The following is a 24472-nucleotide window of genomic DNA, read 5'->3' on the forward strand; positions in this document are numbered from 1 at the left end:
TTGTCTGCTGTAGCAAAGCCTATTTTTGTCCCGGGTTATTTGCATGACTAAAAGCCAGGTGTGGGAGTCTGAAGAAATCGGCTTGACTGAAATGGAGGCTTACAAAGGATGAAAAGATTCTTTATGGAGAGAACAGTGTGGTAACGACTTTGTTTACACCATATCATCTTTGTCCTGTATCTGGAATTTGCCTGACAGCCATGTCTAAACAAGGAAAAGAATGAAATATTGCCATTGCAGGAAACCCTAAGAACCACAAAGCCAGACTTGGGCACAAAATGAAGGAAGTGATCTTTAATGTTTGGGTGATATTTCTTACACAAGACAAATTACACTCAGTACAAAAATGTTTCTCAGTTCATGACATATATATACATAAAGAAAATGATATCTGGCACCCCATAGTCTAAATTTAATGTAGACTTTGCTTTGACTAGGAAGTCAAATAATAGAAGTTAACCATATGCTTTTTCTTCTTTCAAAAGGGACAAGGTTTGTCATAGTTTTTTTTCCATACTCTCGAGAGAACTGAATGATGGTCCAAACATTTTATTAGTGACATAAATACCTGCCTCCTGATCTGGAGACGGTTAGAGCTGGGCCAGTGGTGACAGAACTGAGGCTGTGGAACAGCTGGGAAGTAAGTTTCATTTTTACAAGAAACAATGCAATTGGACCCTACAGGACTTTAGCAAACAGACAAGCCAGGCTAGCATTCTGTGAGAAAAGGGTCATATTTCAAGATCACATTTCCAACACAAATTAGCCTCAACAGGTGACCTATTTGGAAACAAAGTTGTGGCTCTTCCCCTGCCAGAACTCACTGGCTAGTATTTACAATTCTTAAAAGAACCTCCATGGTGACTTCTAATTTTAGAGCAAAAGTCACAGAATTTTTTGATTTACTTTGGGAAGTCCTATCGGCAAATGGAGTATCCGCTTACTGTATACTTCTGGCTGAATATTCTCCTGCATTTTAAAATTTTGATTGGAATAATGGGACCAGTAAAGTACCAGCTGGGATGACTGGATACTATAAACACATGCGCATGCCTCATTCACACCTAGGTTTAGAGCACTTCATTCAGCCGAAGATACTGAAGAAAAGATCCAGTTGGCTTTTCTTGGGACGGCCAATGGGAAACACTGAACACTTGGATTTAGGAAGTCCAAAGACGGAAGCAGGCTGTTTCTTGACATACGGCTCTTTCAGGCAACCTTGATAAGTGGCCATTAATCCTGGCAGGTTTTGGTGCTGAGATCATTTTGCAAAAACAGATCCTCCTTTAGGTCCGAATCAGCGTAAGCATCTGAACCCAACCTGCTCCAGAGGCAGAGGGCTCATCCCCTTGTTCTGGTTCTTTGGACCTAAAGGGAGCCAGCCCCGAACCAGAGACGTTCCCCCTCCAACTCTCCCGAGCCGCGTTGAGTATGTTGGACTGGTGTACTAGGGAGGTCAGGGGGTTAATGTGGGGCTATGCTACGCAGCATACAGTCCCCGAGCTTCATGTTACTCTCTCTGGGATCATTCAACACTTGACAGAAATTTTCACAGAGAATGGGGTCCAGTTGGCCAAACAACTGCTCCCGCTCGTGCCGCTTTCACCATGTAACCCGCTGAGGTCACGGCCCGGGCTTCACACCGGGAAGTCCAAGAGCCGAGACCTCTCCTGGCGAGGCCTGAACTAGTGTCGAAAATTATTCTGGGGGACGGAGGAGGATTTGCATGAAGTGACAACCAAGCCACTGCTTAAGTCCAGGCCTCGACCTTCTTTTTCCTTAGTGAGAAAAGGACAATCCTTAAATTAGCAATCCAACTTGGCTGACAAGGGGGCGGGGAAGGGGGCAAGGAGTGACTTGAGTGCGGTCTTATGCAATGATTTCCCAGATTAAGAGTCTTGCAGATAGGAACGAAATGGGCACTAAAGTTCATTAGTTCATTCCTTCCTCCTCCTGTGGCTGCCTTATGACCCAAAAGAGCACATGCATCTATCTGCAGCTCAACACAGGTCCAGTGTTGAAAGGGGTGCTAACTTCGCACTGTGGATGGGGGTAGCTGAGGGAGGAAGAAGGTTCTTGCTCTGCTCTTACCTCCCAATGCCGCAGCTAAGGGGCAGGGGTTCTGGCTCTGGCCCTGGTTGCAAAAGCAGTGTGGGCTAGTGGAAAGACCATGGGCCGGGAGTCAGAGGTCCTGGGTTCTAATTCCTGCTCCGCCATCTGCCTGCAGCAGGCAAGGTGACCTTAGCCAAGTCACTTCTCTGTGCCTCAATTCCCTCATCTGCAAAATGGGGACTCACTACCCGTTTTCCCTCCTACTTCTGTGAGCCCCATGTGGGGCCTGATTATCTGGTAACTACCCCAGCGCTTACAGCAGTGCCTGACACATAGTAAGCGCTTAACAGATACCCCAGTGACTATGATTATAATTTTGGAGCTTGAGGCAGGGCTTGGGGTCAGAAGCAGCGTGGTGGCCGGGGCTTCTGTTGCAGCAGCTCCAGAGCTCTGATAACGGTCTGGACCCCGGAGCCTTCCTAAGCTGTCTGGGAGAAGCAGAGGGAGCGGAAGAGGTGGGAGATGGCTCATCCAGTGACAGAGATGGGAAGCCGGTAGAGGTGAGGAGGTGCAGCCTGCCGGCAAGGTTTGGGCACAAAGAAGGGAGCCCTGTCGGGCCCCTTTTTGCTTCTAAGGGCACAGAAAGGCTAGCTCGCCCAAAAGGCTGTGCCAGTGCCACTGGTTGACAACAATCCCCTGCCCTCTGCTTCATTCCAGGGAACTGGTCCCTGCTTCCAGAAAGAAATCTCCAAGAAAACACAATAAAATGACGACGAGGGAGAGCATTTTACATTTTTTGGAGGCAGACGGCAGACTCGTGTTACGCTTAAGGCCCAGACTAATTTAATGCGACTGCCAGGGGAAGGCTGTGACCCAGTGACATGAAACTGAGCTCAGGGGTTCCCAGGCTCATTCCCTTCCTGCTTTCACCTTCTGGGAAAAGGCCAGTACCCGGAGGAAGGGTGGAGCCGGTCCCGGCCCAGGATCCCAGCGGGGTGAGGTCTGACCTTTCTCCTCTAAACCTTAGAGTTTACCATAGCCCAGGGAAGTTACTTACGGCTCGATAGTCCAGGAACATTTCTTTGAAGGCCAGGAAGTCGGTGAACGTGAGGAGCATGTCAAATATATCGCCTGCCACCTCGTCTCTGTGCTGCCTAGAAAACAGAGGTTTGCAGCTTTGAAATTTGACGCCACTTGTCTGCTACGTGACCTTGGGCGAGTCCCTTTCATTTCTCTGTGCCTCGGTTACCTCATCTAGAAAATGGGGACTAAGACTGTGAGCCCCACGTGGGACAGGGACTGTGTCCAACCCGATATGCTTGCCTCCAACCCAGAGATTAGAAAAGTGTCTGGCACACAGTAAGCGCTTAACAAATAGCATCATTGTTATTATTATTATTATTATGAAATTCGAAGTGCCATAGGTAGAAAAATGTCTTGGCATGATGGTCTCAGAAAAATCCCCCTCCCCACCATTTCCAGGTAAATCCTGGGTCCTCCTTGCTGTGGCTTGCCTGTCTAACCCGAAGTATCTCCGCCCTCCAAACCGTGTTCACAAAAACCTCAGGAAGAGCACGGACCCAGGAGTCAGGAGGTCATGGGTTCTAATCCCAGCGCTACCACGTCTCTGCTGTGTGACCTTGGGCAAGTTACTTCACTTCTCTGGGCCTCAGTTACCTCTTCTGTAAAGAAGGGATTGAAACTGAGCCCCACATGGGACTGTGTCCGACTTGATTTGCTTGTATCCACCCCAGCGCTTAGTATAGTGCTTGGCACAAAGCGCTTAACAAATACCATTATTATTAACAATGACAGTCAAGGAGTTGCTGCTGGCCTCTACACTACAATGAAGGACCAAGAGGGTCCTCTTTTGGGGAAACTTTGATCTGACTGAACAACCTGAAAGAGCTGAAGGGGAATTTTGGAGGAGAAGGCAGGAGGAAAAGGTTGACTTACAGTAACGTTGCTGTAAAAGCGGGCATGTTAAACCCGGGAATCCTCTCCAGCAGCTGCTCTTCAATGTACTTTTCTACCAGAGAGATCTGCAATTATCAGGAAGAATGCTGGTCAGCCAGACCAAAATCAAATAAAAAACAAAAAACAAACACGATTCTGTTGGGGAAGGGGAATTTCTTTTACTATCACACTGCTTCCCCATGCCCCACAACAGACCAGTGAGTACAGGAAATGGGTGAAGTGAATTATCCATACTGAGTGGGACGGATGGGCATGAATAAATGAAATCTAATGTTACTTTTTTAACTATTCCTTTCCCAGGCTAAAGTTCAATCCCTCTCCTCAGGAAAGGCCTCTGCCTCTTTAGAAATTAATTCTAAAGCTTGATTTAGATAGATCTTGTAATCTACCAGTAATTAAGCAATCAATGACCTTACTGAGTGCAAAGCACTAGACTAAGCATTTGGAAGAAAACACTACAAAAGAGTTGGCAGACCTGATTACCGCCCACAAGGAATGACTGTCTAGGGGGGGAGTCAGACGAGACGTTAAAGGGATGAATATTAAAATAAATTAGATGAGGAAAGTAACAGAGTATAAGGATATGTACTAAGTGCTGTGGGAGTACAGTGGATTAAATGTCAAAGCGCTTAAGAGGTACAGACCCAAATGCACAGTGCTCTGCACACAGTAAGCGCTCAATAAATATGATTGATTGATAAGTGATGCTGGAGGGAGGGTAAATGACGGTGTGGAAATGAGAGTTTAGCCAGGGAAGGCCTCTTCAAGGAGACATGATTTTAGTAGGTCTGTGAAGGGATGGCCTGTCAAGTATGGCAGGGAAGGGAATTCCAGGCCAGGGGGTGTATGTGGGTTTGATGGCGAGATAGATGAGAATGAGATACAGTGAGTAGGTTGGTGGTGCAGGAGCAATATGAACGGGCTGAGGCTGCAGTAGGAGAGCAGCCAGGTAAGGTAGGAGGAGGGGGGAAGAGTAAGAATGCAAAGAAACAAACTTACATATTCATTAAAAATTGGAGTGTAGATGAGTTTGTTCTCTTCGGTATCTTCGAATTCCTGGTAGTACTTATCCATAAAATTTCTTTGTAACATCTGGAACTCATCATCTGCAGCACAATAGCGAGAGCATATTCAGATCAGTCCTAAATTTTTCTCAGCGTAACAGCTTTGTGGGGTGTGACCTGCTAGAAAAGCTGAACTATTCCTCATCTTCACTTACAAGTGAAAAAAGATTTTTCGAGGCAAAAACCACTATTTCAACAGATTACACCTCTCCTCCCAAAAGAAATGTCCGTCATAACCGGTCTCACTAATGCAAAAGCCTCAGAGGAGAAAAGTGCGCTCTATTTCATGCTAAATTCATCACCAAACATAATAGCACATTTAATGGCAATGCAAAGACCCAGTTCATAAACAATGTGTTTTTAAATACCTTGAAGGCAACAATAAGGTGGGGGGGGGGAGGGGAAGGTTAAAAAAAAAGTATCAGATGACTGCTTTTCCAAAAGGGATTTGCTGACAGATATTCTGCAGTTTTAGTCACAGAACCGGGAGAGTCATAATTCAGACAATGTAGTTTTAGGTTTGAACTACTAGGACAAGAGCTACAGATTGTGAGCCCACTGTTGGGTAGGGACCGTCTCTATATGTTGCCAACTTGTACTTCCCAAGCGCTTAGTACAGTGCTCTGCACACAGTAAGCGCTCAATAAATATGAATGAATGGAGAGACCTAGGGGACTGGAAGAGATCATTAGAGTATTCTACAATGCTAAAAATGAACTCCCCTCATACAGTAGAAGTCCAGGTTGACCCCAGCAAAGCCTGCCTGGGGGCGAGGGTATTGTTCATTCATTCATTCAATCGTATTTATTGAGTGCTTACTGTGTGCAGAGCACTGTACTAAGCGCTTGGGAAGTACAAGTTGGCAACATAGAGAGATGGTCCCTACCCAACAGTGGGCTCACAGTCTAGAAGGGGGAGACGGAGAACAAAACAAAACATATTAACAAAATAAAACAGAATAAATATGCACAAATAAAATAGAATAATAAATTCATACAAAATTGAGAAGCCGCAGGACAAGGACTTTTGCAATGGCAAGCACCAGGTGGACAAGGAAAATATTTGTTGAGCTTTCCTGGAACCTACCTTTCTACCAGACTACCACTATTATTATTACTACTACTAACTCAATTACTTAGTATCTGTCCCAGCGCTTAGTAGAGTGCTGGGCATATAGTAAGTGCTTAACAAATACAATTATTATTATTATCATTAATTGTGGGAGACTGTAAGCTCATTATGGGCAGGGAATACATGTATGTGCTATATAGTACTCTCCTATGTGCTCAGTATAGTGCTCTGGATACAGTAAGCGCTCAATTAATACCATCACTGATTGATTAGTTGGTATCTGTTAAATGTCTTCTATATTAATTCAAACATATTTGAGCACTTACTGTGTGCAAAGCACTGTACTAAGCACTTGGGAGAGTACAGTACAACGACAGACACATTTCCCTGCCCACGACGAGCTCACAGTCTAGCTTGACTGGTATTTGTTGAGTGCCTATTATATGCTGAGCACTGTTAATTCAATCGTATTTATTAAGCGCTTACTGTGTGCAGAGGATTGTACTAAGTGCTTGAGCACTGTACTAAGCACTGCAGTAGATACAAAATAATCAGTCTGGACACAGTCCCTGTCCCACAGGGAACCACAAGGAAGAGAAGTCCTCAGAGGAAAGCAAAGGGAAGATCCAGGAATTATTCAGTGTTAATTCTTTACAGATAGTTAACTGTAATTCAGATAATGCATCAACCTACTTTATTAAATTCAAAGAAATTCACTACTTTTCAAAACTTAATACCCTAGATTATTTTTGGCTAAAGCAACTGCAGTGCACCCAGATAATTAAATCTGGAAAAAAGAAATTTCCAACTTTCATTTCACTTTCTCTAAAGGGAAAAGAGGTGTTTCGTGCCCATCTAGCTGCCTCTGAGGCCAATCAAGAGCCATGCCCAAGAACGAAGTCACATAAGTTTCTGCTCTACCACCTGTCTGCTATGTGGCCTTGGGTGAGTCACTTAACTTTTCTGTGTCTCAGTTACCTCACCTGTAAAATGGGGATTGACCGTTAACCCTATGCAGGACAGAGACTGTGTCTAACCCAATTATCTTGTATCTATTCCAGCGCTTAGTACAGTGCCTGGCACATAGTAAGGGCTTAACAAATACCATTTTAAAAAAACCCCAAAAAACTTGTCTGCAGTCTTAAATGGCTTTCACTTGACCTACGAAACCTGGTTGCAAATTCCCGTTACTTTTAAGTGTAAACCAAGTTTGGTTTAGGGTTTTACCCTGTTTGCCGCAAATTCAGCCAGTGAGTTTTCATTCTTGGAGAAAATAACTTCTGTGATAAACTGCAGCAAGAAGCAGTGCTCAGCGGCAGGAGAGCCTTTGCAGGGTGGTGAGGTTTTTTTTAAATCCTGCAGATTGGTTTGATAATTAGGCTCAGTAAATCAAGGAACTAATGGCGCTGAATCAGACACAGTGAAAACTGTGTTTCCCGGTCTTTTCTGAACTTCACTTTTACTTTTGTTACGTTGGCTCCTTTTACAGCTAATACCTGAAACTTACCCATGATTATATCCTCTATGTATCCAACCACAGCATCAAATTCTGCATCAGAGGGGGACGAGCTAAAACAAACAAATGAGTTGAAGGGTTAGTTTTTGTCAAAGCATTGTTATTTAACGCTTCTTTAGAGTGTCCATATGGCACCATATTAAACACATTAGCAGCTTTCAGCAATTTGAAACTTGGAGGAGCCCTGTGTCCTGGTTCTAATTCTGACCCCATCGCCTGCCTGCTCTGTGATTTTACGCTGGTTACTTAACTTCTCCGTGCCTCAATTCCCTCATCTGCAAAATGGGTGTTAAATACCTATTCTCCCTCCCCCTTACACTATGAACCCCATGTGAGATGGGGACTGTCTGACTGGACCGTATTGTGTCAACTCCACGCTTAGTACAGATCTTGACACATAATAAGTACTTAACAAATACCATAATTTCCATTCCACTTCATTAATACAAACAGGTTAATACATTTCAGATATATACAGAAGAAATGTGTCCCCAACCCAATTTGCTTGTCTCCACCCCAGTGCTCGGTACTTCATAATTATTATAAATATAAATATGACTGATCAATTGATTAGGTACTCACAAGGACAGTGCCAAGTTTTCTTCTTCTACAGTGTCCATCAGCTATATACAGAAATGTGTCCCCAACCCAATTTGCTGTCTCCACCCCAGTGCTTGGTACATCATAATTGTTATAAATATAAATATGACTGATCAATTGATTAGGTACTCACAAGGACAGTGCCAAGTTTTCTTCTTCTACAGTGTCCATCAGCTATATACAGAAATGTGTCCCCAACCCAATTTGCTTGTCTCCACCCCAGTGCTTGGTACTTCATAATTATTATAAAATATGACTGATCAATTGATTAGGTACTAACAAGGACAGTGCCAAGTTTTCTTCTTCTACAGTGTCCATCAGCTATATACAGAAATGTGTCCCCAACCCAATTTGCTTGTCTCCACCCCAGTGCTCGGTACATCATAATTATTATAAATATAACTATGACTGATCAATTGATTAGGAACTCACAAGGACAGCACCAAGTTTTCTTCTTCTACAGTGTCCATCAGCTATATACAGAAATGTGTCCCCAACCCAATTTGCTTGTCTCCACCCCAGTGCTCGGTACTTCATAATTATTATAAATATAAATATGACTGATCAATTGATTAGGTACTCACAAGGACAGTGCCAAGTTTTCTTCTTCTACAGTGTCCATCAGCTATATACAGAAATGTGTCCCCAACCCAATTTGCTTGTCTCCACCCCAGTGCTTGGTACATCATAATTGTTATAAATATAAATATGACTGATCAATTGATTAGGTACTCACAAGGACAGTGCCAAGTTTTCTTCTTCTACAGTGTCCATCAGCTATATACAGAAATGTGTCCCCAACCCAATCTGCTTGTCTCCACCCCAGTGCTTGGTACGTCGTAATTATTATAAATATAAATATGACTGATCAATTGATTAGGTACTCACAAGGACAGCGCCAAGTTTTCTTCTTCTACAGTGTCCATCGCCCCAGGCCCCGTGGCATTACAGCCACCTGGAAGGGAGGGAAGGAGGCACAGTTAGCGAAGGGAGGAGTGTTGTGCCCTGAACCGAGGGTCACCCTCGGCTCCCCATGCTCCCCATCCCACGGGTGGTGGATGGCACGCTCCAGGGCTGCCAAATGCTGTGTGACCTTGGCCAAGTCACTCCATTTCTAAACTATAAGACTCCCTTCTAGACTGCATGCTCGTCATGGGCAGGGACTGTCTGTCTACTGTCGCACTGTACTCTCCCAAGCGCTTAGTACGGTGCTCTGCACACAGTAAACGTTCAATAAATAAAACTGAATGAATGAATCGGGGGAACATCTCTGTGCCTCAGCTCTCTCATCTGGAAAGTGGGGATGAAGACCGTAAGCCCCGACGTGGGACGGGGACTGGGTCCCACCCGATTAGAGAAGCAGCATGGCCTACTGGCAAGAGCGTGGACCTGAAGGTCATGGGTTCTCATCCCGCCTCTGCCACTTCATCATCATCATCAATCGTATTTATTGAGCGCTTACTGTGTGCAGAGCACTGTACTAAGCGCTTGGGAAGTACAAATTGGCAACATATAGAGGCAGTCCCTACCCAACAGTGGGCTCACAGTCTAAAAGGGGGAGACAGAGAACAAAACCAAACATACTAACAAAATAAAATAAATAGAATAGATATGTACAAGTAAAATAAATAAATGAATAAGAGTAATAAATATGTACAAACATATATACATATATACAGGTGCCGTGGGGAAGGGAAGGAGGTAAGATGTGGGGGGATGGAGAGGGGGACGAGCTCTGCTCTGCTCTGCGATCTTGGGCAAGTTACTTCACTTCTCTGTGCCTCAGTGATCTCATCTGTAAAATGGGAATTAAGACCGTGAGCCCCATGTGGGACAGGAACTGCGTCCAACCTGATTACCTTGTATCTACCCCAGTGCTTAGAACAGTGCTTGGCACATAGTAAGCTCTTAACAAATACCATTACTATTATTATTATTCTTCATTCAATCATATTTATTGAGCGCTTACTGTGTGCCAAGCACTGTACTAAACGCTTGGGAAAGTACAATATAAAATATTCGCGCTCGTGATTGGGGGGGGAACAGATATTAATATAAATAAGCATTTAAATAGATAGATTCATATATGTGTGTGTGTGTGTGCATGCACACTTTGGGGAAGGGAGGAAGGATAAATGAAGGAGGGGAAAAGAGGAGAGGAGGGCTCAGTCTAGCAAGGCTTGCATCTCCCCCAGCGCTTAGTACAGTGCCTGGCACACAGTAAGCGCTTAGCAAATACCACTATTATTATTCATTCAATCGCATATATTGAGCGCTTACTGTATGCAAAGCACTGCACTAAGCACTTGGGACAGTACAATGTAACAACAAGCAGACACATTCCCTGCCCACAAGGAGCTCACAATCTAGAGGGGGAGACAGGCATTAATATAAATAGATAAATAGATAAACAAATTACAGATCTATACATTCGTGGTGTGGGGACGGATGAATGAAGGAGTAGGTAAGGGGAAAACAGGAGGGGATGCTCAGTCAGGGAAGGCTTGCATCTCTCCCAGGGCTTAGTACACTGCCTGGCACATAGTAGCCATTCCTTGAATCAATCAATCTACTGTGTACAGAGCACTGTACTAAGCACTTGGAAAGTACAATCCAAATAGAGACAAGCCCTGCCCGCCAAGGGCTCAGTGCTTAACAAATATTATTATTATTATTATTATTATTATTCATTGTTGTATATATTGAGCACTCACTGTGCAAAGCACTGTAATAATAATACTAATAATGGCATTTGTTAAGCGCTTCCTATGTGCGAAGCACTGTTCTAAGCGCTGGGGGGATATAAGGTAATCAGGTTGTCCCACAATGGGCTCAGTCTTCATCCCCATTTTACACACGAGGGAACTGAGGCACAGAGAAGTGAAGTGACTTGCCCAAGGTCACACAGCAGACAGCAGCAGACATGTGGCGGAGCCGGGATAAGAATCCATGACCTCTGACTCCCAAGTCCATGCCCTTTCCACTGAGCCACGCTGCTTCTCCTATTCATTGAGCGCTTACTGTGTGCAGAGCACTGTACTAAGCGCTTGGGAAGTACAAGTTGGCAACATCTAGAGACGGTCCCTACCCAACAACGGGCTCACAGTCTAGAAGGGGTAGACAGGCAACAAAACAAAACATGTGGACAGGTGTCAAGTCGTCAGAATAAATTGAAGTAAAGCTAGATGCAAATCATTAACAAAATAAAATAAATAGGATAGTAAATATGCACAAGCAAAATAGAGTAATAAATCTGTACAAACATATATACAGGTGCTGTGGGGAGGGGAAGGAAGTAGGGCGAGGGGGAGGGAAAGGAGGGGACTCAGTCTCACTGTACTAAGCGCTTGGGAGAATACAATATAACAGACACATTCCCTGCCCACGAGGAGCTCACAGTCTAAAGGGGGAGAGAGACATACGTTTGACTTTGGGCAAGTCACTTCACTTCTCTGTGCCTCAGCCCCCTCATCTGTCAAATGGGGATCAATCATACTTATTGAGCGCTTACTGTGTGCAGAACACTGTACTAAGCGCTTGGGAAGTACAAGTTGGCAACATAGATGGTCCCTACCCAACAGTGGGCTCACAGTCTAGAAGACTGATGAAGACTGTGAGCCCCACGTGGGACCACCTGATCACCTTCAAGGCCCTATTGAGAGCTCACCTCCTCCAGGAGGCCTTCCCAGACTGAGCCCCTTCCTTCCTCTCCCCCTCGTCCTCATCCCCCCATCTTACCTCCTTCCCTTCCCCACAGCACCTGTTTATATGTATATATGTTTATACCTATTTATTACTCTATTTATTTATCTTACTTGTACATATCTATTCATTTTATTTTGTTGGTATGTTTGGTTTTGTTCTCTGTCTCCCCCTTCTAGACTGTTGGGTAGGGACTGTCTCTATATGTTGCCAACTTGGACTTCCCAAGCGCTTGGTACAGTGCTCTGCACACAGTAAGCGCTCAATAAATACGACTGATTGATTGATTGACTTAGTCCAGTGCTCTGCACACAGTAAGCGCTCAATAAATACGATTGACTGATTGATTGTACCCTCCCCGGCGCTTAGAACAGTGCTTGGCACATAGTAAGCGCTTAACAAAATGCCACCCTCATTATTACTATTATAAATAAAAAAATAAGCCAGATCTCTACCTGTGTGGTGGGGGAGGATGAATGAAGGAGCAAGTAAGGGGAAAAGGGGTGGGGGGGGGCTCAGTCAGGGAAGGCTTGCATCTCCCCCAGCGCTCAGTACGATACCTGGCACATAGTAGGCGCTTAGTAAGTACCACAATTGGGGGATGCTTGGCCTGAGGCGGCTGCGCATGCGCAATCCCGTCGGTGGGGGTGCCCGTGCCGTTTGCGCACGCGCCAGCTCGTCCAAGAGGGTGTGGCCAGGTCGGGAGCGCATGCGCCATCCAGTCGGTGGGGGCGTCCAGGCCGCCGGCGCATGCGCCAGCTCTTCCCAGGGGGTGTGGCCAGGCCGGTGGCGCATGCGCCATCCAGTCGGTGGGGGTGTCCAGGCCGCCGGCGCATGCGCCAGCTCGTCTGGAGGGAGGGGGAGGTCGGTAGCGCATGCGCCGTCCTGTTTCGGGGATGTGGCCAGGCCGGTGGCGCATGCGCCTGATCGTCCCGTGGTGGGGGGGGGGGTGGCCAGGCCGGCGGCGCATGCGCCAACCAGTCCTTAGAGTCAAGGCAGGAATGGGGAAGGGATATGGTGGGGGACACTTAGCCCTTACTGCCCGACAGGCCGCCGTTCCTCCTGCCCCTGCAGCCGCCGCCGCCTCCTCAGGCTCCGCGGCCCCACCGGGCGCGAGCCCGGCGAGCTTCGCCGTTGGCCGAGCCCCGCCCCCCGTCACCATGGCAACAGCCCCTTCCGCCAGCAGCCAGCCAATCAGGGCGCGGGCCGCTCCGCCGAGGAGCCAATCAGCGCCTCGCCCGCCGCGTCGGGGCCTCCACGGGCGAAGGATGGAGGAGGGAGGGAGAGGGAGGAGAGAGGACCAACCTCAGGGGGAATTGGGGCGGGGATGAGGTAATAACAATAATAACAACAACAACAATAATAATAATAATAATAATAAATGGCATCTCCTAGGCTGTGGGCAGGTATTGGCCAAGTCGCCACTTGTCAGCTGTGTGACTTTGGGCAAGCCACTTCACTTCTCTGGGCCTCAGTTACCTCATCTGTAAAATGGACATTGAGACTGTGAGCCCCCCCGTGGGACAAACTGATCGCCTTGTAACCTCCCCAGCGCTTAGAACAGTGCTTTGCACATAGTAAGCACTTAATAAATGCCATTATTACAGAGAAGTTAAGTGCTTACTATGTGCAAAGCACTGTTCTAAGCGCTGGGGAGGTTACAAGGCGATCAGTTTGTCCCACGGGGGGGCTCACAGTCTCAATGTCCATTTTACAGATGAGGTAACTGAGGCCCAGAGAAGTGAAGTGGCTTGCCCAAAGTCACACAGCTGACAAGTGGCGGAGCTGGGATTTGAACCCATGACCTCTGACTCCAAAGCCCGGGCTCCTTCCACTGAGCCACGCTGCTTCTCTGTGCCTCAGTTACCTCATCTGTAAAATGGGGATTAAGACTGTGAGCCCCAAGTGGGACAACCTGATCAATCAATCGTATTTATTGAGCGCTGCACGGTACTAAGCACTTGGGAAGTACAAGTTGGCAACATACAGAAACAGTCCCTACCCAACAGTGGGCTCACAGTCTAGAAGGGGGAGACAGAGAACAAAACCAAACATATTAACAAAATAAAATAAATAGAATAGATATGAACAAGTAAAATAGATCACCTTGTATCCCCCCCAGCACTTAGAACAGTGTCTTGCACATAGTAAGCGCTTAACAAATACCACCATTACTATCTGGGTCTCAGTTCCCTCATCTGTAAAGAAGGGAGAAGCAACATGGCTCAGTGGAAGGAGCCCGGGCTTTGGAGTCAGAGGTCACGGGTTCAAATCCCTCCTCTGCCAATTGTCAGCTGTGTGACTTTAGGCAAGTCACTTCACTTCTCTGGGCCTCAGTTCCCTCATCTGTAAAATGAGGTTTAAGACTGAGCCCCCTGTGGGACAACCTCATCACCTTGTAACCTCCCCAGCGCTTAGAACAGCCCTTTGCACATAGTAAGCGTTTAATAAATGCCATCATTATTATTATTATAAGATGGGGATGAAGTCTATGAGCCCTACGTGGGACACCCTGATTACCTTGTACTACCCCAGCACTTACAACAGTGCTTTGCACATAGTAAGCACTTAAATACTATTATTATTGTCTCTATTTGTTGCTGTCTCCCCCTTCTAGACTGTGAACCTGTTGTAGAGTAGGGACCGTCTCTATATGTTGCCGATTTGTACTTCCCATGCGCTTAGTACAGTGTTCTGCACACAGTAAGCGCTCAATAAATACAAATGAATGAATGACTTGTACTTCCCAAGCACTTAGTACAGTAATGGCATCTTCAAGGCTGTGAGCCCGTTGTGGGCAGGGCCTGTCTCTGTTGCTGAATTGTACTTCCCAAGCACTTAGTACAGTGCTCTGCACACAGTAAGCCCTCAATAAATACGACTGAATGAATGAATTTGTTAAGCAGTTACTATGTGCCAGTCACTGTACTAAGCACTGGGGTGGATACAAGCAAATCAAGATGGACACAGTCCCTGTTCCATGTGGGACTCACCTTCTCAACCCTCATACTTACAGATGAGGTAACTGAGGCACAGAGAAGTGACTTACCCAAGGTCACACAGCAGACAAGTGGCAGAGCCAGGATGAGATGGTGAGAGGAGAGAAAGGCCTGGGAACGGAGGAACTGTCGGGAAGGAGAGGAGGAATTGAGACTTCTCTCTGGACTGTAAACTCATTGTGGGCAGGGAACTTGTCTACCAGCTCTGGTGGACTGTACTCTCCCCCAAGCGCTTAGTACAGTACACACTCAATAAATACGATCACTGGATTGATAGGAGTTGGTCCAATTTTTACCACTAGCCGTACTCCACTCTTTGTCCCTGTATTCATCCCCCCTCCCAGCCCCACAGCACTTTGTACATATCTATAATTTTATATTAATATCTGTCTCCCCCTCTAGACTGTAAACTCACTGGGGGAAGAAAATGCGTCTGTTATATTGCACTCTCCCAAATGCTTAGTACAGTGCTCTGAACACAGTAAGTGCTCAATAAATAATTGAATGAATTTTCTCCAACCCCAGACTTAATGCTCACTTAGTACTGCCCCCCAATATTCACAGCGTGGGAAGCAACCTGGCTTTTTGGAAAGAGCAAGGCCCTGAGAGTTGAGGGTCTGGGTTCTAACATTGATTCTTCCATTTGCCCCTTGTGTGACTTTGGACAAGTCACTTAACTGTTCTATTTTTTAAAATGGTATTTGTTAAGTGCTTACTATATGCCAGGCACTATACTAAGCACTGCGGTAGACACATGCTAATCAGGTAGGACGCAGTCCATATAATAATAATAATAATGGCATTTATTAAGCATTTACTATGTGCAAAGCACTGTTCTAAGCGCTGCAGAGGTTACAAGGTGATCAGGTTGTCCCACGGGGGGCTCACAGTCTTAATCCTCATTTTACAAATGAGGTAACTGGGGCACAGAGAAGTTAAGTGACTTGCCCAGAGTCACACAGCTGACAATTGGCAGAGTTGGGATTTGAACCCATGACCTCTGGCTCCAAAGCCCGGGCTCTTTCCACTGTGCCACGCTGTTTCTCATATGCCACGTGGGGCTCACAATCTTCACCCCCATTTTACAGATGAGGTAACTAAGGCACCAAGATTGCAGAAAGAGAGTGGGGCGCACTAAAAGAGATGTGTCCGTGGTGTCGCTATGGGTCGGAAACAACTCGACGGCGTAAGACAACTAGGGCACAGAGAAGAGAAATGACTTACCCAAGGTCACATAGCAGATAAGTGATGGAGCCGCATTCGAACCCAGGTTCTCTGACTCCCAAGTCTGTGCTCTTTGCGCTAGCCATGCTGCTTCTGCCTCAGTTTCCTTACCTGTAAAATACTTGGATTTAATACCTGTTTTCCGTCCTACTTAGATTCTGAGTCTCATGTGGGACAGGGACTGTGATATGATTCTAACTTCCTATGTGATTGGCACATAGTAAAACACTTAATACCACAACTATTATTATTCACATCTTGACTGGCCACTGCTCTTCCCCGCATCAAAGCCCTTTTCAAATCTCACCTTCTCCAGGAGACCTTACCTGATTAATTTCTAATCTCCCCACCTCTTCCTCACTTGTCCTAGTAAACATTTGGGCAATCTTCCCCCACCCCCTGCCCCTAACCTCCAGAGCACTTATATACATATCTTTCTACTCCTTTATACACTGTGATTTCCTCCTCTCTGTAATTATTTTATTGTCCGTTCCCTCCCCATTAGACTGTAGACTCCTTGAGGGCAGGGACCATGTCTACTTGTTCTATTGCACTCTTGCTCAGCACAGGTGCTCAAATATTTTTGATTCATAGGGAGGAGTGGGGGCAGGAAGATGTTAGAGGGGAAGAAGAAGAGAGGATAAGAGGTTAGAGGAGAGAAAGCTATAGACGGTAGATGAGAGAATTTCAGGAGTGATGTTCCATAAAGGAAGTTGGGGATTGGGGGGGGAGAATGGGAAGGAAGTTAAGGTGCTTTTAGCTTTTCCAATCCTGACCTTATTGTGAGGGACAAGCTACCTTGGGAAAACAGCTAAATTTAGAGGCCCAAGGCATTTCATTTAATCAATCAATCCACAGTATTTATTGAGCACTTAATGTGTGCAGAGCTCTGTACTGAGCACATGGGAGAGTACAGAACAGTAGAGTTGGTAGATACAATTTCCATCCTCGGTACACTGTGGTAGGAACTGAACTGGTGATCAAATACAGTGTAATAGCTATCATTTGTGCTAGACAGCAGAGTGGGAGGATTCAATCAATCGTATTTATTGAGCGCTTACTGTGTGAAGCACTGAACTATTCCCCAGGAGATATTGGAGCCCTCGATCCATTTTGCATTTATGATTTGGAAGGCACTTACTCTTCTGGATGAAGATCCCCATTGAAATCTGAATGAATCCGCCTCCCAATTCGTTGAAATTGATTAATTTTTCTGTTTTGCAAAACATACGTCACTCAATAGCATTTATCAAGCAGAGAGGAAAAGGTAGCCGTTGGAGGTGTCTGAGAAGTGGGAACAACTATGCAGAATTTCACGGCAGCAGGGTGAAAAACGGAGTGGAGAGGGGCGACGACTGGAGACAAAGAAGATCAAAGAGGAGACTACTCAAGCTGGGATATAACCTAGACTAGCATGGCGTTATTTGGGATGGAGAAGAATGGGCAGCTCCTGGAAGAATTGTGAAAGATTTAGTGACAGACTGAAAATGGAGATTGAAAGAGAAGGATGAGTCAAGGATCAAGTCACAGTTATGGCCTTGAGGGATAGGGAGAATGGTGTTGTCAACTGTAGTTAGATGGAGGAGAGGATTTCGGAAAAGTCGGGGCATATTGAGTTTCAAGTGCCGGTGGACATCCAAGTAGAGATATACTAGAGGCAGGAGGAAATGTGATGTTGGAGAGGAGAGGGGACAGGACTAGCAAGGTGAAGTTGGCATCTCATCCTCATTGAGGTCTAAGTAGATGAACACCCCAAGAGTGTGTAAAGTGATTAGAGGAGAAAGCCTTGAGGATGCCAACCATTATAGGATGGGGCTTAGAGGGAGAGACAACGAAAGAGACCGAAAGAAGGCAGGCAGAGAGGTAAAAAGAGAACCAGTGAAGAACTGTGGGCAGGGAATGTGTTCGTTTATTATTGTTTTGTACTACCAAGCACTTAGTACAGTGCTTTTCACACAGTAAGCACTCAATAAAAACGACAATGAAAAACTACAGCTAGGTGTTTCTAGCAGAAGGTCCTTATTCATTCATTCATTCCATCGTATTTATTGAGCACTTACTGTGTGCAGAGCACTGTACTAAGCGCTTGGGAAGTCCAAGTCGGCAACATCTAGAGACGGTCCCTACCCGACAGCGGGCTCACAGTCTAGAAGGGGGAGACAGACAACAAAACAAAATCCACTGTGGATCATTAACGTGTGAGAAGCAGCGTGGCTCAGTGGAAAGAGCCCGGGCTTTGGAGTCTGAGGTCATGGGTTCAAATCCCGGCTCCACCACTTGTCAGCTGGGTGACTTTGGGCAAGTCACTTCACTTCTCTGGGCCTCAGTTACCTCATCTGTAAAACGGGGACTAAGACAGGGACTAAGACTGTGAGCCCTCAGTGCTGCTGCAAATGAGCAAGGTTTAATGAACTCATAAAGTCACCTACCAATGGTGAAACAACTTGCCGTCAGGAACGTGAGAAATCTGAAGTGGAAACGGCTGAGAGGTCTTCCCTCCACGGACGTTCTCAGGAAAAGGGATTTCAAGAACTGTGGATCCCAGGAGGATATCTAGACTTCATTCCACCTGTACAGAAAAGATTCAAAGCTCTGTAGAAGCTGATTCTCATTAAAAACGTGTCAGCAATAAACACAATTTTGATTAAGATGTTACTGGTGCTGTGTCTACCTTCATTTCACAGCAACTCAATTCTTGCGTACTTTACAGTTTTCCCCAAACACCTTTTTTTCTCCAAACAGATGAAAGAAACAGTGTGGCCCAGTGGATACAGCACGGGCCTGGGAATCAGAGGACCTGCGTTGTAATCCCAGCCCCGCCATTTGTCTGCTGTATGACCTTGGGTTAGTCATTTCGCTTCCCTGTGCCATAGCTGCCTCATCTATAAAATGGGGATTAAGACTGTGATCTCCATGTGGGACACGGACTATGTCTAATCTGATTAGTTTACCACAGTGCTAAGTACAATTCTTGGCACACTGTAAGCACTTCACAAATATCAGAGTTATTATTATTATCATTAGTGTGCTGGGTATCTCAGAGAATCCCAAATCAGGAAAGGACTCATGCTCCCTGAGGGTGCTAGCCATTTTAATAATAATAATAATGGCATTTACTAAGCACTTACTATGTGCAAAGCACTGTTCTAAGTGCTGGGGAGGTTACAAGGTGATCAGGTTGTCCCACGGGGGGCTCAGTCTTAATCCCCATTTTACAGATGAGGTAACTGAGGCCCAGAGAAGTTAAACGACTTGCCCGAAGTCACACAGGTGACAATTGGCAGAGCTGGGGTTTGAACCCATGACCTCTGACTCCAAAGCCCATACTCATTCCACTGAGCCACGCTGCTTCTCTTTTCTTTAGAAAAATCTACACAATCAATGGTATTTATTGAGCACTGACAGAGCACTGTACTACATGCTTGGGAGAGTAAAATAAATTGGTAGTCACATTCCCTACCCACAATAAGCTTACTCATTATTGATTAGGGAGATGATATTGGGCTCTTCAGTGAGTTCCAGTCTTTCCATTTGGGGTGACTACTAAAATAGCACAAGGAAAGCATCTGCTAATTCTGTTGCATTTTATTCTCCCAAGTACACTGTATAGCGCTCTGCACACAGTAAGAGCTCAATACACACCCTTTATTGATTAATAATTGGTAGGTGCTGAGTATGAGCTGATATTTTCTGGAATTACCACCAGCAGTGACATGGTCAGTCACCTCAACACTGTTATTTTATTTTAATAATTGGTAGGTGCTGAGTATGAGCTGATATTTTCTGGAATTACCACCAGCAGTGACATGGTCAGTCACCTCAACACTGTTATTTTATTTTTTTTGATCTCAGCATAAGGAACTTTTCCTATAAACAGATTTGCATTCTTTCCCGTTAGAGCTTTTTTCCTCTCTCCTCCTGTTCCTCCACCCACTAAGACTTCAGAAGAAAATTTGGTGATTGTGACATCATGACTACAAGCCTTCAAGCTGATTCTCTCCAAAAATCTCTGATCGTTATTATTATTGTATTTGTTAAGCACTTACTATGTGTCAAGTGCTGTTCTAAGCCTTGGGAATAGATACAATTTAGTCATCTTGGACACAGTCCCCGTCCCACATGCGGCTCACAGTCCAAGTGGGAGGGAGATGAGATATTTAATCCCCATTTTACAGCTGAGGAAACTGAGGCCCAGTGAAGTTAAGGGACTTGCTCAAGGTCACTTGCTCCATCACTTGACTGGCAGAGCTGGGTTCCCAGGTCAGTGCTCTTTCCATTAGGCCACTAGCTTCTCAGTGGTATTTAGTGAGTGCTTACTGTATGCAGAGCAGTGTACTAAGCACTTGGGAGAGCATACAACAGAGTTGGTAGACAGTTCTCTGCCCATAAACAGCTTCTACTTATTCCCAATATTCATCTCCTTTCCTTGTCTTTTTTTTTTTTTAGGTCTTCTGGCCCAAGGTTGGATTGAGAATAAATATATAAATAGGTTTCAAGAGATTACAGAGATCAAAGGTGGAGTTCTGAAAATTGAAAGAGCACCTGGGGGGCAAAATTCCAGAGTCACTTTGCCAGTCTAACTCTTGTAAACACTTTCATCCTGGCATAACTATGGCATTAAGGGCTAACTATGGGCTAAACGCTGGGGTTGACACCATAGCAATTGCCTCTCCACTCCCAGGATTTGCAAGTCCTTGGGAAACCACCATTTTACAAAGGAGAAAAACCAGCACATTTCTTAATGCATGTGCCGAAGTAGGCTTGTCAGATCTTTTGTGAACAAAAATGCCAACAAGTTGTTTATTCAATGAAAATGACTGTATTCAGCACAAACTAAGACCTGAAAGGAAGAGCATTAATCCTTAAAATTTATGGAAGCCTGAAGACATCAAACCAACAGCTTACAGTACAGTCAGGAACGAAATCAGCTCTCTCATGACAGAGGTTTCAGTTGTTACTATAACTTTACAGAGGACAACTGGTAGGGAAGGGGAAAAATGATGTTTTCTTTTGAAATAAAATTAAACTCATTGGTATTTTTAAATCAGTGGGAAGAAAAAGTTAATGTGCAGAAGATTTAAGACATTGTAAAACTCAAAAGACTGTTTAAGCATAATTTCAGTAAGTAGTTGCTGTAAATAAAAATTCAACTGGTGAGATGGAACCTTGTAAAAAGTAGGGGCTCAATTTACAATTCTATTTTTCACTGTTCTGATTTTAACTGAAGAGACTCTGGGGGATACACTTTCTCATGAAGACAGTCAACAATCTGTGATTGAATTTACTATTCAAATAACATGAATTTATTTAAAACAATATCAATACTTTCTCAAAATCCTTTTCCAGGCCTTGAGTATTCAAAAGTTTCAAAGGTACATTGCTTGCAAAAACAATAGATTAAAAAAAAAACTGATTGATGGTATCTTTAAAAATACCCTAAATATGGAATTTTCTTCAGTCCAGCATTGCTATTATTGTAGAATTCCACCTGCATCAGTAAAACATTATTTCTTTCACAAAATGTGGGTACCGAAATTGGCTAAAAACACTATGAATGTGAAAATACCACCAATCTTCCGTAGTTAAAAAAAAATTAGGATGTTCTTTGGAATCACTGAGTTATCAAAAAGTCGGGATTTTTCCTCTATAGTCTGTGCGCTTTCTTCCATGTCCTTCATGTAACTTGCAGGTAAGACGTGTTTACATTTTACAGATTCAAATCTTGCAGTCCATGTCCACTCAACATACAGTCTCTGACCAGCAGGAAGCTATACTTAAACCAAGAAACACTGGCAAATCACTTCTCCTTATTAACATCTGCCAAAAATAAAGAATTCAGAGTTAGGGACAGCTCATCTGGATTTAGGAGAATCGAATGTGTTCCACATGTAATTCCAGTGCAAAAATTCTGTTTCAGCCCTTTGGAAGGCTGTCTGCTTCTGTCTTCTTGGAGACAGGATTTAGTCTTTAGTCACCCAGAGCATACGGCCCTCAATTTGAAAGGAAAAAAAAAAAAGGAATTTCCCAGGACTGAATTGAGTTAAAGGATTCTAGAATTTTGCCTGAAATCAGACAAACCGCCGCTTAGCTTTCGATCTGGCCATGGTTAGAGTTTCGATGTCCGTACTACTGGTAAGGAGGTCCGTATTCTTTATGCCATCAGCTGGAATTGATAAGAAATAAGTCCATGAATCTTCTCCACGTGTGTCATGAAATATGAGAGATCTGTCTGACCCTAGTCACTATTTCTTGTCGACATAATGGGCAGTTCTCCAGTTGCAAGGCACAGTCCATGCACAGGTCACTGGGAAAAGAAAGAAATTCCGGCTTTTGTTAGACCATGCAATCAGAAAGAGGCCTCACTTTTGGATCCAGTTGAGGACCAAACCATGGTTGAAACATCAGGGTGGGGGAGCAGGAAGGGGCAGGGAAGAGAAGGGGGAATTTTCACTCCTGAGGAGGACTGGGGAAATAAATGGCTCAAGCCTGGGTCTCTACTCAACAGCCAAACTTTCATCAGCTCCTAAACATAAATGTGAAGAGGGGTCATGGCATGAAGCCAAGAGTTCTATGAGAGCTGAATACCCACCACTGAACACCTGCTCAGAAGGAGCTGGGACAGGAGTTCAAGGCTCCTGCTCAAGTCTAACAACCCGATACATCATTAACTGAATAAAGAAAGGGGCAAGGAGGATTTCTAGTTTAACCACTGTTTGCAAGATTCTTCCAGGGTGAGGTGCCAAGGTACCACCCTGCAAGAATTTCAATCTCTACTTTCTAGGAAGACTATACAACACCTTTGATTTATAGGAATTAACACCCCATGATCACTCAAAGATTATTACTTGGGGCTGCCCTCCCCCAAAGTCATCAATGACCTCCTCAGAGCCAAGACCTAATCCTCCTCGATCTCCCAAACCCTTCCACACAGTTGAGGATTCCCTACTCAAAGAGAGGATATTTGATTTTGGTTTCTCTGAATAACATTCCCACCTGGTTCCTGCTTCCTAAATTTCCGACCACTCCTCCTAAGGAGTGCTCCCAATGCCCTGTTTTGGGTCCCTTACTTTTCTTGCTCAATACTTACTCTCCTGGGGAGCTCACCAGACTTGCAAGCATTAGCTACTACCTCTATGCAGATGACTCTCAAATCAATCCCCCTCCCTCTCACTTCCTCTTGCCTTCAGGACATCTTAATCTATTATTAAACAGCATCGCCCTTTCCTCTCTATCCAAACTGCTACCACGTTTATCCAATCACTTGTCCTATCCTGCCTTTATTACTGTATCAGCCTCCTTGCCGACCTCCCTGCCTCCTGTCTCGCCCCACTCCAGTCCATACTACACTCCACTGCCCGGGTCATTTTTCTACAAAAACGTTCAGTCCATGTTTCCCCTCTCCTGTAGTATTTGTTTATCCCCCTCCGCAAACAGAAGCTCCTTATCACTGGCTTTAAAGCACTCATAAAAAATTGTGTCTCCTTCCTTCCCCACTGGATTATAAGCTCTTTGACAGTAAGGAATATGCCTTTGCTTCTACTGCTTCTCTCAAGGGGTTAGTACATAGTCTGGAAAACAGCATGCACTCAATAAATGCCATTTGATTAAGTGATCTCAGCCTAACAAGCTCCTAGAAAGCAATCTTACCTATGTCCACAAGGTTTGAGTTCAGTATCTGCTACTTCATCACAACAAAGTGAACAGCAGTTTTCTCGAATACTAACTTGCTTCAATAGAGCCAAGCGCCGGTGTCTGAAACAGAAGAGGAAAAAAAAAAACATTTGACATTAAATTTGGATATGTAGTGTACTCAAAAAAAAGCTTCCATAAAATGTTCTGTTATTAATGTTTGAGAAAACCAAAAGAAAGGCAAATGGGCTCTAGTGAAATATTTATGTCCTACGTGAAATGTAAGTGTGACCCTCCAGTGATTTATTTCATTTTTAAACTTTGGAGATGCAATCCTATTTAAACAGTGATCCCTAAGTGGGACAAGTACTGTCTAACCTGATTATTTTGTAGCTACTGCAGTGCTCAGTACAGTGCTTGGCACATAGTAAGCATTTAAGTACCCAAACGAACAACAAAAAAACTATTGCAAAGTTTTTACCAGCAACAATTTCACACCACCCCAAGATGCCTAAACACATCCAAGACAAGCAAGAGGACTACAGATTTCTCTTGCATTACATTTTTTGGTCACAGAGGCCTCTTAGATTTCATGTACATTTTAAAAGCTATGCATGTTGTTGGACAGTAGTTTTTGT

The 24472-nt window shown here is 44.7% G+C and overlaps 2 protein-coding genes across 4 annotated transcripts in view; both read right to left on the reverse strand.

The window, feature by feature from the left end:
- Nucleotides 1-267: 267 nt before the first annotated feature.
- LOC119934328 (ADP ribosylation factor like GTPase 2 binding protein) lies at nt 268-12633 on the reverse strand. 2 transcript variants are annotated; one of them, XM_038753788.1, is made up of 7 exons: nt 12543-12633; nt 9169-9235; nt 7672-7733; nt 5029-5135; nt 4009-4094; nt 3110-3206; nt 268-1255 (listed from the first exon to the last, which is right to left on the reverse strand). In XM_038753788.1, the coding sequence occupies exons 1-7, from the start codon at nt 12607-12609 to the stop codon at nt 1085-1087; spliced, it is 657 nt and encodes a 218-aa protein (XP_038609716.1). In that variant the 5' UTR covers nt 12610-12633; the 3' UTR covers nt 268-1084. The 2 variants fall into 2 exon arrangements, with proteins under 2 accessions (XP_038609716.1, XP_038609717.1); XM_038753789.1 differs by having other exon boundaries at nt 268-1778; nt 12543-12632.
- Nucleotides 12634-21480: 8847 nt separating this feature from the next.
- Nucleotides 21481-24472, reverse strand: part of RSPRY1 (ring finger and SPRY domain containing 1) — a 56930-nt gene continuing 53938 nt past the window's right edge. For both annotated transcript variants that reach the window (XM_038754661.1, XM_038754662.1), the window contains exons 14-15: nt 23853-23957; nt 21481-22509 (exon numbers count right to left, since the gene is read on the reverse strand). In XM_038754661.1, the coding sequence (XP_038610589.1) occupies nt 22413-22509; nt 23853-23957 (202 nt within the window). In that variant the 3' untranslated portion in view covers nt 21481-22412. The remainder of the gene's footprint in view (nt 22510-23852; nt 23958-24472) is intronic.

This window comes from Tachyglossus aculeatus, chromosome 11 (assembly GCF_015852505.1).
Source record: "Tachyglossus aculeatus isolate mTacAcu1 chromosome 11, mTacAcu1.pri, whole genome shotgun sequence".
In the NCBI taxonomy this organism is placed as follows: domain Eukaryota; kingdom Metazoa; phylum Chordata; class Mammalia; order Monotremata; family Tachyglossidae; genus Tachyglossus; species Tachyglossus aculeatus.

Excerpts from the sequence above, each read along its gene's own strand:
- LOC119934328 (XM_038753788.1), bottom strand. The coding sequence starts at position 12,609 with ATGCGCAGCCGCCTCAGGCCAAGCATCCCCCAATTGTGGTACTTACTA. Across the intron at positions 9,236-12,542 it reads AAGCGCCTACTATGTGCCAG|GTGGCTGTAATGCCACGGGG; the intron begins GTATCGTACTGA and ends CCTCCCTTCCAG. Across the intron at positions 5,136-7,671 it reads CATAGAGGATATAATCATGG|ATGATGAGTTCCAGATGTTA; the intron begins GTAAGTTTCAGG and ends ATTGTGCTGCAG.